Source organism: Monodon monoceros, unplaced genomic scaffold, assembly GCF_005190385.1.
Source record: "Monodon monoceros isolate NGI ecotype Baffin Bay Population unplaced genomic scaffold, NGI_Narwhal_1 Super_Scaffold_18, whole genome shotgun sequence".
Classification (NCBI taxonomy): Eukaryota; Metazoa; Chordata; class Mammalia; order Artiodactyla; family Monodontidae; genus Monodon; species Monodon monoceros.
This window is the reverse complement of record NW_021703774.1, coordinates 27,197,771-27,213,077: the sequence shown is the minus strand read 5'-3', so window position 1 is coordinate 27,213,077 and position 15,307 is coordinate 27,197,771. Positions and strand designations below refer to the sequence as shown.

Here is a 15,307-nt window from a genome sequence, read left to right as displayed (position 1 = left end):
ATATATATATATATATATATATATATATATATATATATATATATATAAATAAAAGAATATTGTGCCCAAGTATTTCACTAACTGAAAGAAGGTATCCAATTTTCTAATTCTTATGTAATGTTGGAAAATGCAGTCAATTTAGAAAACAGAACAGAGACCCCTATGAAAACGTATTCATCTTAAAGTATATACCACTTATACAAAAACTAAACAATTTTCATAAGCTAATCATTTATCTGAAACAAGTATTTAATTAAAATATCTAATATATGAGTGCTGCTAAAGCTCAAATAAGGCATGGAGTAGGGAGAACTTACAGTGATAGGGGAAGCCTATTGGTATTGTGAATAAGTATCACAAGGTGTTACAGGTAAAATATAACAAGCATGTATTGAGTACAGTGGTGTTTAAGAAAAACAATGGAAAGTTTGGGATGGGGATCAAAAGAAAAAGGTGATTTATAAATGGAAATGTACAATGAGTTGGTAAAGGAAGAGAATGTGAGGAACAGACAGACAAAGGAAGGTATTCCTATCATAGGGCCAAAAAAAGCCAGAAAGAACTCCAGGTGATGTGAGAACCCACTATTAGTATTTGGTAAACTACAGGTAAATAAATATAGCTATAACACAAGGGGCATGTATGTGTGAACATGCAATTGGGGGTGTGAGTGTAGTGGGGCATGGTGGTGACAAAGTGATTAGTTATAAGAAAAGGAAATGACTTGTTTCATAATGTCAATGTTCCTGTATGACATAATAAAGTATATATAAAAAATCATATTTAACAGTGAATATTTTGAAGTGCATTTATTAAAATTGGAGAAAAAAGTATATCTGCTGTCATGAAAATTATTAAATATTGCTTAGAAACACAGAGAAATAATAGATAATATGATCAGAAAGGAAGAGACAAAACTGGTGTTACCTGAAGATGCTATGTCAACAAAAGAATGTTTTGAGTTACATAATAAACAGAAACCAACAGCTTTCATTCTAGACACAAGAAATAAGAAAAAATAATGACAAACATCCTAATCACAAAAGCAATAAAAATATGAAATAGCTACAAATTAGCTCACTGTTTCAAATAGAGAGAAAACTCTACCAAAGTATTTAAGTAAATATAAACAGTATGTACTCTAGTGTAATGCTAAATATTATAAATGTATCAATGTTTTCCAAATTAATTTATAAGTTTAAGGCAGTTCATTTAAAATACTAATAAAGGGCTCCCCTGGTGGCACAGTGGTTGAGAGTCCGCCTATCGATGCAGGGGACACAGGTTCGTGCCCCAGTCCGGGAAGATCCCACATGCCGCGGAGTGGCTAGGCCCATGGGCCATGGCCACTGAGCCTGCGCGTCCAGAGCCTGTGCTCCACAACGGGAGAGGCCAGAACAGTGAGAGGCCCACATACCGCCAAAAAAAATAATAATAAAATAAAATACTAATAAAGATTTTCTTTAGACCTTAAAAAAATAACCTGAAGAATGCACTGGAGACATCAGAAAAATGGCAGAATAGGAAGCCCTAGATCCTCCTTCCCCCCAAAGAGACACTGACTCAATAACAATACATAGATTAATCTCCTTTGTGAGAAATCCAAAAATCAGTTAAGAGGCTCCTGTATCCCAAGTAAGCAGCCTCTCCCTCAGGGGATAAAGAGAAGAGTTCAGTGTGCATCCAATAGTCTGGTTTCTCGGGAACTGCCCATGGGACTGGGTTCTGTCTCATCTGACTTGGAGCACTGATGGGACCTGGCATAATCTAGAAGCCTAGGTAGTGCTGAGAACAAAACAGAGCTAGGGGACTTGTGGCTCCAGAGAATCTGCAGTACTGCAGACAAGCACTAGAAGGAGTAAGAGATTATGAGCTCCTGAAAAAAGAAACCCGCAAGTCTTTCTAACTGGAGATTTACATGCACCAATCCAGAGAAGTCACATCCACAGACAATGCTGAAGAGTTCACTAGAATCTGTAGCTGGGCTGGCTGGTAAAGGTCATTCCTTGCACAAAGCCAATTTCTAAAGATGGGAGAGGTGGCTGTTTTTACAAGTGTGCAGATCCCAACACAAACTTTCAAGACAAATGAAGAAACAGGGAAACATGACCCAATGAAGAGAATTAAATAATTCTCTAGAAACAGACCCCACAGACAAAGAAGTATATCAATGATCTCACAAAGAATTCAAAATAACTGTAAGAGAGATGCTCAATGACCTCAGTACAATGATACTTGAACAATATGAGAATATCACCAGAGAGAGAATATATATTTTTAAACTGAAGGTTAAGAATACAATAACTGAACTGAAAAATTAAACAGACAGGTTCAACAGCAGTCATGATCAAGTAGAAGAAAGAATCAGAAAACTCAAAAACATGTCATTTGAAACTATCCAGGTAAAGGAGCAAAAAGAAAAAAGAATGAAAAGGAGTGAAGAAAGCCTAAGGGACATATGAGGTACCATCAAATGGACCATTAAATGCATTACGGGAGTCCCAGAAGGAGAAGAAAGGGAAAAGGGGGCAGAAAGCTTATTTGGAAAAATAATAGCTGAAAACTTCCCAAATATGTGAAAGGAAGGGGACATCCAGATTCAACTAGGATGAGCCAAAAAAAAAGTCTACACTAAGACACATTATAATGAAATTGTCAAAAGTCAAACACAAAGAGAGAATCTTTAAAGAAGCAAGAGAAAAGCTACTCATCACCTACAAGGGAGTTTCCATAAGACTATCAGTGAATTTCTCAGCAGAAACATTGCAGGTCTGAAGACATGAAATGATATATTTAAAGTGTTTAAAGGCAAAAACTGCCAACCAAGAATAAATAATTGTCAAAACTTTCTCCTTCAAAAATAAAAGAGAAATAAAGACTTTCCCAAGTAAACAAAAGCTGAGGGTGTTCATCACTACTAGACCTGCCTTACAAGAAATGCTGAAGGGAGTCCTTCAAATTGAAACAAAAGGACACTAGACAGAAACACAAAAAGATATTTAAAATACATACCATTGGAATACTGTAACAATGGTATGTAAGTCACTTAATTCTCATACAGAAGTTAAAAGACAAAAGTATTTAAAAAACTGGGCTTCCCTGGTGGCGCAGTGGTTGACAGTCCGCCTGCCGATGCAGGGGACACGGGTTCGTGACCCGGTCCGGGAAGATCCCACATGCCGTGGAGCAGCTGGGCCCGTGAGCCATGGCCGCTGAGCCTGCGCGTCCGGAGCCTGTGCTCCGCAACGGGAGAGGTCACAGCAGTGAGAGGCCCGCATACCGCAAAAAAAGAAAAAAAAAAGTATTTAAAAAACTATAAATATAGAAACATGTTAATGGATACTCAATATAAAAAGATGTGATTATGACACCAAGAACATAAAGTATGAGGATTTAAGTAAAAGAGTAGAGGTCTGTATGCAACTTAAGTTATTAACATTTTAAAATAGATTGTTATAACTTTAAGATATTTTATATGAGCTCTAAGGTAACTACAAAGAAAATACCTATAAGAAATACACAAGAGAAAATGAGAAAGAAATCAAAGCATGTTAATACAAAAACATCAATGAAACACAAAGGAAGATGACAGGAGAGGAAAAGAGGCACCAAAAAAAAAAAAAAAGCAACAAGTCAAACAGAAAACAGTTAAAAAAATGGCAAATCCCCATCAGTAATTACCTTAAAAAGGTAAATGGATTTAACTCAATAAAAAGATACAGAGTGGCTGAATGAATAAACAAAAGATCCCATGATACGTTGGCTAAAGATACTCAATTTAGATATTAGGACATACATAGGTTAAAGCACAAGAATGGAAGAAGATATTAAAAAATGATAAACAAAATAGAGCAGGGGTAACCATACTTTCACCAGACAAAATAGACTTTATATCAAAAACTGTCACAAGAGACAAAGAGTGACATTATATAACGGTAAGATGGTCAACTCACCAGGGAGATATAACAATTATAAATATGTGTGAACTCAACAAGACAGCAATATATGAAACAAACACTAAAACTGGAGAAGTGACAGTATTACAATAATAGGAGATTTCAAAACCCCTCTTTTAATAACAGATAGAATATCCAGACATAAGATCAATGTGGAAATAGAACTTGAACAATGCTATATAGATCAAAGTGCTCTAACAGACATATACAGAACATTCCACCGAACAGCAGCAAAATAAACGTTCTTCTTAAGTGCACACTCTCCAAGATAGATAACATGTTTGGTCATAAAAAAGTCTTAACAAAGTTAAGAAGACTGAAATCATACCAAGTATCTTTTTTGACCACAGTGAGATAGAACTAGAAATCAATACCAGAAAGAAAAGTGGAAAATCTGCAAATATGTGCATATTACATACTACTGAACAACCAATGAATTCAAGAAGAAATCAAAAGAGAAATAAAAAAATCTTGAGACAAATGCAAACAAAAATACCATATACCAAAACTTATGGGTTGCAGCAAAAGTGGTACTAAGATGGAAGTTTTTTGGCTATAAATGTCTACATTAAAAAAGAGCAAAGACCTCAAATAAGCAACCTAACTTTATACATACACACTAAGCCTACAGTTAGCAGAAGGAAGAAAATAATAAACATTAGACCAGAAACACACAAAACAGAGAATAGAAATATTCAATGAAAGTAACAGTTGGGTTGCTGAAAAGATCAACAAAATTGACAAAGCTTTAGCTAAACTAAGAAAAAAAGGAGAGAAGACTCAAATAAAATCAGAAGTGGAAGAGGAGACATTAAAACTGATACTACAGAAATAAAAAGGATTATAAGAGATTACTATAAACAAATAACCTGCTTTTTAAAATGGCCAAAAGACTTGAATAGTTATTTCTTCAAAGAAGATATACAAATGATCACAGTTATATGAAAAGATGTTCAACATCATTAATCAACATGGGAATGCAAGTCAAACCACATGAGACATCATGTCACACCTGTTAGAATGGCCTCTACAAGACTGTGAGAATGTGGAGAAATTGGAAACCTTGTGCACTGCTGATGGGAATATAAAATGGTGCAGCCACTATGGAAAATACTATGGAAGCTTCTCAAAAGATTAATTAACACAGGAGTTTGGGATTAACAGGTACAAACTACTATATGTAAAATACATAACCAACAAGGACCTACTGTATAGCACAGGGAACTACACTCAATATTTTATAATAACCTATAAGGGAAATGAATCTGAAAAAAAATAGATTTATATGTATAACTGAATCACTTTGCTGTATACCTGAAACTAACACAACACTGTAAATCAATTATACTTCAATTAAAAATTTTTTTAATTAAAAAATTTAAAAATAAAACTACCCTAAGATCCAGCAATCCACTTCCAGGTATTTATCCCAAAGAATTGAAATCAGGATCTCGAAGAGATATTTGTACTCCCCTGTTCACTGCAGTATTATTCAAAATAGCTAAGTGATGGAAACAACCTAAATGTTCATTGATGGTTGAATGGATAAAGAAAATATGGTATAAACATATAATGGAACATTATAATCTTAAAAAAAAGAAGGAAATCCTGTCATATGCTACAACATGGACGTTATGCTAAGGGAAATGAAACAATCACGGAAAGACAAATATTGTATGCTTCCACTTATATGAGGTATCTATAAGGTGAGGTAGTCAAACTCATAGAAGCAGAAAGTAGAATGGTGGTTGACAGGGGTGAGAAAGGGAAATGGGGAGTTGCTATTCAGTGGTATGGAGGTTCAGCCATGCAAGATGAAAAAGATATAGAGATCTGCTCTACAGTAATGTGCATATAGTTCATAATACTATACCATAACTTAAAAATTTGTTATGTAGATTTCATGTTATGTTTTTTAATCAAAACTTTTAAAGAATGTACTAAAAAAGCTGAGACTATTTTGAAAAACTAGTAATAATTATTAAGATATGGCTTAAGTCCAGCTTTGCCAACATAAATGAAAAAATTAATGTTTCAATAGGATGTTATAAACCCACTAAGAATAATATTTTCAAAGACTATATACTGACATGGGAAAAGTTCTGTTCATTCAGCCAGTTAACAAATACTACGTCAGACCTTGGACTGCGTGCTAAATATAAAATAATGAGCAAGGAAGATATGATACTTGCTAGTCAAGAATCTTACAGTCAAGTGAGAAAGGCAAACAAAGATTACAGTGGAGATATACTTGATACAAAGGATACAAGGAGATAACTAAGTATATAGCAAGGGAGTCCTACCTCTTCTATAAGAGTCAGAGAATGTTTTGTAGGAAATGTGACATTTTAAGCTCTGATCTGAAAGATACATGGTAACTAGCCCAACAATGGTTATGGGTGGAGACATAAGCAAACTGAGGATCCAGCACATAGAAATGGTCAGGGAAGACAAGGGTGTGTGGGGAGGGAGGACATACCAAATTTTATTTATACCAAAGACCTAAGTACATCTGCACAGAGTAAGACTGGAAGAATATAAAAGAAAATATTATCAGTCCCTAACTCTGGTTGTAGAATTAGAATTCTGAGTAAATTTTCATTCTTTTCTATTTTTCTTCTTTTCTATATTTCCTGAAGTAATTAATCATACGTTACTGTTTACTATTTATTGATGAAAAGAGTATTATTAAAATAATACTTTACTATTTACTACATTTGGGGAAGAGGTTGTTTTTGTTTTAAATCTTAGACAAGTCTCTTAGGACCTAACTTATTCATTTGGAAAATAAGGCTAATAACATTTAACTTCACAAAGTTTCTGATTTGGATCATATATGATAACGTGTAGAAAAGTGATTTTGTGGTTGTTGGACCTAACTCAGTATCAGAGCCACCAGATAAAAGGTATTAAGACAGAATTGGAGGATAGTAAGTAGATCAGGAGGATGAAATGTGGGCCTGATGAAGTTGGTGTGCTAGTTACTAACATTTTGCCACCCCCCCTCTTTAGCAGTGATGATAGTCAATGCCAATCAAGCCTGATTTTTTTTTTCCTCGCTGAGCTTAGACCCAATCTCAGAATCCTTCTCAGCGTAACACTCCAGGAAGTCACTTGCATAATGGCACACTACTTGAAACCTTTTGCCGTCACCAGCCTTAGAATTCCAAATATGAACACAATCAATTACATAATGTTTAAAAGGTAGCTTGGTGATTAAAATGTCCTCTTTAATTTACATTATAACTTTTAAGTGCTCTATTTTCTGTTAAAAAGTACATCTTATAGCACTTCTAGAGGTTTTGATTTAGTATTTTTGTAAGCCTGTCATTTATCTGTTATACCAGAAACAGAATAATTAGGGGACTATAGCATTTTACAAGTATATTTACAGATATTTACAAGTGGTCAAGTCAGATACATATACACCTTTTGACTGATTGTCACTTTTTCACAAAATGGAAAAAATGAGTTTCTTACCTTTCCTCTGGAGTGTCTACATGAAATGTTCTCTCTATAACAGTGGTCCACTGGAGACATCTGATAATAAATGTGTTTGGCTTTGGTCGTTCTGTTTTCATTAACTGGCATTCTAGAAATAAAATAAAATGTCTCTTTGAATATACTTATACTTAAACCAAGAAGTAAACAGTTGAGAAGTACAGAGTTCTATTCTAAACAAACCACTGCAACCTTACGGATTCCTATGGATCTCCACTCAAGGCTGTTTGTTCATAACCTAATTTCAGTATTCCTTTCCAATCCATCACCCATTCTGCTCACATGCTCTATTAACCAGCCAAATTGGACTATTAAACTTTCCTTAAATACATCTTGCTCTTTCCTCTATCTATACCTTTGATCCAGCTAATACTACTATTTGGAATGTTTTCCATTTATTTTACCCCTAACCATATGTAATCCCCAACAGCCAAAAGAATACCTGTCCTTTAAGTCCAGATCAAATTCTACTCCTTCCATGAAGCTTTTTATAACAACCTGGTCCTAGACTGACCATTCCCCAAGCTATATTCTCATAACATTCTCACTACATTCTCCACTCTACATTCTCATTATTTATTATTGTACCCCTCATTTTTCACTTAGCATAGAGTATCTTATATTACTATTTATCATTTTTAAGAAGGTATCCTTATCTCTACCTAGATTATAAGCCTTTGACAGTATGCACCCCCTAAAACTCTTAGTAATCTATAGTACCTAGAGCCAGTCAGTCAGAAGTGATAAATTCTGTCAGCAGTTATCTATATCTAGGAAGACTTCAAAGAAAAGGAACATAGCATAGTGGCTAAAAGTATGGATTTCAACACTACTGTGCCTGGATTCAACTTTTTTCCTACCATTAACGATGCAAGCTTAGACAAGTCAATTAATTTCTCTGGTCTTCAAGTATTAAATGGGAAGCAGTAAGAGTACCTACATCATAAAATTGATGTAGGGATTAATAATACGTAATTGTAGTACTTAGCATGGTGTGTGACACAGAGTAAGTTTTCAATAAATGTTAGCTGCTATTATTAGGTGTACACCTGAGCTACACTCCAAAGGATATCTGGTATTGGACAACAAGAGAAAATAGGATAGGGCTGTCTGCTGACACTGCAACAGACAGTGTTGTTGAGGAAATGCACTGCACTCTCTCTCTTTAGGGGCTTTTGTCTAGTTGTGCCTTCTGCCAGGCATTCTTCCCCTCACACAACCCCACAGTTAACTCCTCACCTCCTTCAAGTCTTAAATCAATTCTAATCTTCACATTGAAGCCTACCTCAACCATGCCACTCAGTAATGAAATCTGCATCCTTTACCCAGGACACCCCAACTCCTCTTACCTGCTTTACTGTTTATTTCCCATAGCATGTTTCCATCTTTGTACATATGAGTTGACTAACTTAATATCTTTTTTATTTACTGTTTCTTCAACTAGAATATAAGCTCTACTAATATATTGTTAGCACCGAGAACTAACATATAGCACTCAATAAGTATTTTCCAAGTGAGTGAATTCTGACAGTAATAATCCAACAAGAAGGTAATTTTGATGATACAGGAAAGAGGAGAAAATTTCTGGAGCAACTTCCTTATATAGTCAAAAAGGGATAGGATTCACTGAACAAGTAGAGGGCTGGCTATAATCAGGAGTATAGAGAATTTAGTGATGCAACAGGAGAGAAGATAGGGTAAAGGAGCCCAGAGCTGGTAGAAATTATTTGCTCATTGCTTCTACTTTTCCAATGAATTAGCATGTAAAGCCATCCTTAAGAATAAGTTTGGAAGAGGATGCACTTAGGCTCTGAGAAAAGAGAAGATATATAATAGCCTTCTAGGAGCAAACAGACTAGGGGAATATCCATGACTGCTAAACAACATTAAGGGTCCAATGGAATTTAATGATTAAGAATTTAAAGTACCACCAGGGATCACGGTTGTATATTTTTCCCCAGATAACTTCAGTTACATAGGTGCAGATGGGGAATACAAAGGATTGCATTTAAGCAAAGCTATATTTTAACTAAGTAAGTTTGAAAATGTAAGAAAGTGGAACAGAATTCAGGATGCAAGACAAGGGAGTGGTTTAGATAATCAACTAAGGAACTAAAAATGGGTAAGGAGGGAAGTGAGAACCTGGTGGTATGTAAAATAATGAAAAGGTAATAGAATCGACAGATCATAAAATCCATCGTTTCACAGTTAAATACTTAACAACGTTACACACTTCCTGAAACATGAATGCTAAAGAAATCAAATATAGTATGCCAATTTATATTTTTTGTTTGAAATACAAAAGTTTTAAAATACTAAAGATATTATACTAATTTACACCAATAAAGAACCACATAATTTCCCCCAACTTATTCTGCCTGTAATGTACAGACTCAATCTGATTCTCTTTGAAGCCCATTGTTCCTTCCTGTTTCCTTCTTTATAAAATTCCTATCAAGCTTCCAGCCAATGGTTCACTATACTGTCTTGCAGACGTTTAATTAATGTTAATTTGATGTCCTAGCTAGATGAATTACTCAAAAGTTAGGAATTATGTGTACGACTCTTCCTCAGAGCACCTACAGCAGTGACAGCACATAAGGGTACACAGTAAATATCTGATGATTAATTGACCCATTGGTGTTTTTTGTTTTATTTTTGGCCTTGCCACGTGCCTTGTGGGAACTTAGTTCCCCAATCAGGGATCATCGAACCGGAGCCCTTGCAGTGGAAGCACAGAGTCCTAACCACTGGACCACCACGTAATTCCTGCCAATTGGCTTTTAATGTAAAGAATGGAGAACAGACACTTAAAAAGAGGGACAGTCCTGACAGAAATACTCAAGAGTGAACCATGGAGTAAAGGGACACAGGAAGAACAGAAAAGGAAAGAAAGAATGCCCACTCTAAGGTTCACCTATTTAAGTTTTACTTAAGTTTTCCATTGTGGTGATGTCAAAATAATTAAGATAATAGACTTTAGAATACCAGATTCAAATCAAGCCTCTATCACGCACTATCAGCTATCATTACCCAAGGCAAAGTACATTAAGCCCCAAGATTTTCTCATCTTTAAAAGCACTAAGAGGAATTAAAGTAAACTTTAAAAGAAGCATATTTTCAACACTACACCTAAATGAAGTTTAAATGCTATAATCTAAAGAACTTCTTAATGCTATAAATGTAAAAGCTATTTAAAATACTATGTATGAGATTCTAAGTGGTTATTAATTACTGCAATTCATGAAAAGGAAAATAAAAGTGATTACCATTCCCAAGCAAACTACTAAAAAGTAACATTTAGAAAAGAATAAAATATTTGTATTTATGAATATAATTGTTTTGGAAAAATATTAAAATAATAATAAAATGACATAAGTGGTTATTCACACCATGCTTGTTTTGACAAAATATGCTAAGTATTCATGAATCAACAACATATATGAAATGCCAATTATGGGCCAAGCACCAGATTCTGGGCATAGTAAGTAAGAAAAATGAGTAAGAACCTGTACAGGCTTACAGCATATACTAAGCTCTATTTTTAATCATTCTGTGTAATTATAAAGTAATATTCTACTAATGGTATAAAGGTTTTAATCAGGTCCTCCTGAAACCTCTAGCTCAACAAAAATGTTACATGTTATTATGGACATGAAGAATAGAAATAAACCTATATGTTTACAGGTTTCAGTATAAAATACTCTGTAAATCAATCCAACTTCTAAATAATACCCATTAGATTGAAACTATAGAAGAGAGAAGTGGCTACCAAAAGGGAGTCCACAATATTCAAGTGACAGTCGAGTCAACATCAGAAGAGAATATTCTACCACAATGCCTCAGGGGTTACTGCTGTGCATAAACAGATATAATTAAAGAGCTGAATCCAAACTCAAAACAGTTGAAACTTTAAATTACCATATTAAAATAGCTGAGCCAGTAAACAGAAGCACTTTGGGTTCTTTCATGTTAGTCATAACATGGAAACATGAACATATCATACAGTTCTCTCTAAAATGAGGAAAAATATGCCACGAAAGTTTTCAGAACATGGTGCATGTCTGAAAACACTATTTTGAAGAGAATTCTTAAAAGGGAAATAAATAGGCTGACCAATACTTCTTTAGAAGAATATTTTCCTTTTTATTATGTAAAGATTCCTAACTCAAGGTAGGACAATTTTTTTTTTAAGTAGAAATTTTGCATAGAGATTCTAAAAAGCTATTAACCAAACGATTATCTATGACTTCTGGAACAATTTAATATGCAGGAATAAAGCAAGCATTCTTAGATAAAATGTCAGGTAGGTAGGTTTTATTATATCATAACCCATGATATTTTTCTTTTTTCAAAAAATTTTTATTTTATATTGGAGTACAGTTGATTAACAATGATGTGTTAGTTACAGGCGTACAGCAAAGTGATTCAGTTATACACATAAGTATATATTCTTTTTCAAATTCTTTTCCCACTTAGATTATTACAGAATATTGAGCTGAGTTCCCTGTATTATACAGTAGGTCTTTGTTGGTTATCTATTTTAAATTTAGTACTGTGTACATGTCAATCCCAAACTCCCAATCTATCCCTACCCCCCCACCCATTCCCTCTGGTAACCATAAATTCATTCTCTAATTCTGTGAGTGTTTCTGTTTTGTAAATAAGTTCATTTGTATCATTTTTTCTAGATTCTGCATATCAGTGATATTGTATATTTGACTTTGTTAGAATAACTTACTTCACTTAGTGTGGTAATCTCCAGGTCCATCCATGTTGCTACAAATGGCATTTTTCATTCTTTTTAATGGCTGAGTAACATTCCACCGTATATATGTACCATATCTTCTTTATCCATTCATCTGTCAATGAACATTTAGGTTGCTTCCATGTTTGGCTATTGTAAACAGCATTACAATGAACACTGGGGTGGATGTATCCTTTGAAACCATGGTTTTCTCTGAATATATATCCAGGAATGGGATTGCTGGATCATATGGTAGCTCTATTCTTAGTTTTGAAAGAAACCTCCATACTGTTCTCCACAGTGCTTGTACCAATTTATGTTCCCACCAACAGGGTAGGAGGGCTCCCTTTTCTCCACACCCTCTCCAGCATCTATTATTTGTAGACTTTTTAATGATGAACATTCTGACTGGTGTGAGGTGGTATCTCATTGTAGTTTTGATTTGCATTTCTCTAATACTTAGTGATGTTGAGAATCTTTTCATGTGCCTCCTGGCCATCTGTATGTCTTCTTTGGAGAAATGTCTGTTTAGGTCTTTGGCCAGTTTTTTGATTGGGTTGTTTGTTTTTTTGATATTGAGCTGCATGTGCTGTTTGTAAACTTCGGAGATTAATCCTTTGTCAGTCACATCATTTGAAAATATTTTCTCCCATTCTGTGCAAAAGCTTTTGAGTATAATTACGTTCCATTTATTTGTTTTTCTTTCCATCACTCTGGGCAAAGGATCGAAAAAGATTTTGCTGTGATTTATGTCAAAGAGTGTTCTGCTTATGTTTTCTTCTAAGAGTTTTATAGTATCAGGTCTTACATTTAGGTCTTTAATCCATTTTGAGTTTATTTTTGTGTATGGTGTTAAAGAAATGTTCTAATTTCATTTTTGTACATGTAGCTGTCCAGTTTTCCCGGTACCATTTATTAAAGAGACTATCTTTTCTCCATTGTATACTCTTGCCTCCTTTGTCATAGATTAACTGACCATAGGCGCATGCATTTATTTGTGAGTTTTCTAACCTGTTCCATTGATCTATCTTTCTGTTTTTGTGCAGTAACATACTATTTTGATGACTGTAGCTTTGTAGTATAGTCTGAACTCAGGAAGCCTGATTCCTCCAGCTTCCTTTTTCTTTCTCAAGATTGCTTTGGCAGGCCTTCCCTGGTAGTCCCAGTGGTTAAGACTCCATGCTCCCAATGCAGGGGGCCCCGGTTGAATCCCTAGTCAGGAGACTAGATCCTGCATGCTGCAACTAAAGATCCCGCATGCTGCAATGAAGATCCGGCATGCCGCAAGTAAAAAAGATCCTGCATGCCACAACAAAGATCTCACACATGGCAACAAAGATCCCGCATGCCGTGACTAAGACCTGGCACGGCCAAAAAATATTAAAAAAAAAATGATTGCTTTGGCTATCCAGGGTCTTTTTGTCTCCATACAAATTTTAACACATTATTGACTGGGGGATTTTGGCAGAAACTAATGCCTGTGGCCGGTGGTTTGTTATGTAAGTGAATACTTAAACACCCACATTTGAGTAAATATCAACAACTTTTTTGCACTTAATGTATTTATTTGAAACTTATCTTACATATCTTACTAAAGTATTCTAGTACTTCATTCAAGTGTGATACGCAGTATAGCAGTCACCTCTGTGCAGAGGAACAGAACATCTATTACAAAAGAGCAGAACCTACACTTTCTGGTGGCATTTTTTAGTCCTGTGGCTATTATTTCCTGTAGAACATGTTATTTTCTTTTACCTGATAGTCCACAAGGTGGATCTTTGTGGGTGGTTCTTTTAAAAATGCCACAAGAAGGACCAGGTGCAGTACTACCACTACATTCATCAGAATGGTCAGTTACACATTCTCTAGCTACTGCTAACAAAAATTGCTTGTAAGTCATTTTACTCTGTGCATTAAGGCTACAATTAATTTTAAACGCATTGAATAAACCACAATTACTCAAATAGAAGCCCACTTTCTTATACCATTTTCAAGTTTCCTGGAGGATACTAAAGTTTGCCAAATATTGATCAGATCGATCAACTCCTTTCATATATTTATTATACTCTAATATACAAGTGGGCTTAGTTATCTGATGACCAGTCCTCCTGTCTTCCTTTCCTGTAGGTGCTATGGAGGTGTCATGAATTGTTGTCACCAGGCGGACTAACCTCTTGTCTTTCCATATAAGAATAACGTCTCCCTTCCATGTGAATGTCATTTCTCCCCTCTGTAGATTTTTAGATTTCTCCTTTAATTGGTTTGGTAGACCAGGATTCTCTCTTATAGTCCCACAAATTCTGGTTTTATTTTTCAACAACATTTCAGATGTGGACACACTGTTGTAATAACTGTCTTGGTAAATATGGTGCCATGAACCAAGATAAGGTTGTAGGACTGATAATATTGTTTCTTGCAATTTCTTTCCTTCACCTGTGTAAATCTCAAGTTTGCATATATATCAGTTTCACATTTGCTATCCATCCTGACCAAAATTCCATATTTTGTACATTTTCCAGGATTATAGGTTTTGAATCTAAGTCATCCTCTCCACAAGTGATGGCTCTTGTTTGGGTATACAGATGGAAAATAATCCAGAAGAGGTTTAACTTTGGAAATTCTGTCTGCAGGAAGCAGAGTTTCCAAGCTACCAGTAAAGTGAAGAAATATCATTATTTGTTCCAAACTTCATCTCATCATAATCTTTGGAAAGATAGGTGTTTCAAGTAAGGGATCAATCAATCAATATTCTTTCCAGTGTGACTTTATTTGTCCCATCAAAATTATTAATCCAAGAAACTTCTTCATGTCACTATTGGTTACATCAGTCCATTTTAAAGTCTTCTCATACTTCTTATATGATTTTTCATTCTGTTCATGATACAACTTTCTTTGAGAAGCAACCAACTTGAAAAAGTCCTTACCAAAAATTAATTCTGTTATTTCACTAACACTTTGCAGGTTACTACATTCAATACCTACACCTGACACACCTGTAAAGTCTTCTAATTTCATGAAATTTTATCTTCAATTCACTTCTGTAGAAGCAAAGGAGTATTCTCCAGCACAGTGGGTTTCATTTTCACTTTCCAAATCAGAATCA

General features: G+C 34.8%; 1 protein-coding gene across 11 annotated transcripts in view; it reads right to left on the bottom strand.

The window, feature by feature from the left end:
* The window catches only part of AKT3 (AKT serine/threonine kinase 3), a 386,997-nt gene that overhangs the window by 203,604 nt on the left and 168,086 nt on the right, over positions 1 to 15,307 (bottom strand). For all 11 annotated transcript variants that reach the window (XR_003794278.1, XM_029227101.1, XM_029227105.1 and 8 more), the window contains one exon: positions 7,437 to 7,548. Coding sequence is in view for 10 of the 11 variants with exons in the window: in XM_029227101.1 (XP_029082934.1) it covers positions 7,437 to 7,548 (112 nt within the window). In the remaining variant the exon portion in view is untranslated. The remainder of the gene's footprint in view (positions 1 to 7,436; positions 7,549 to 15,307) is intronic.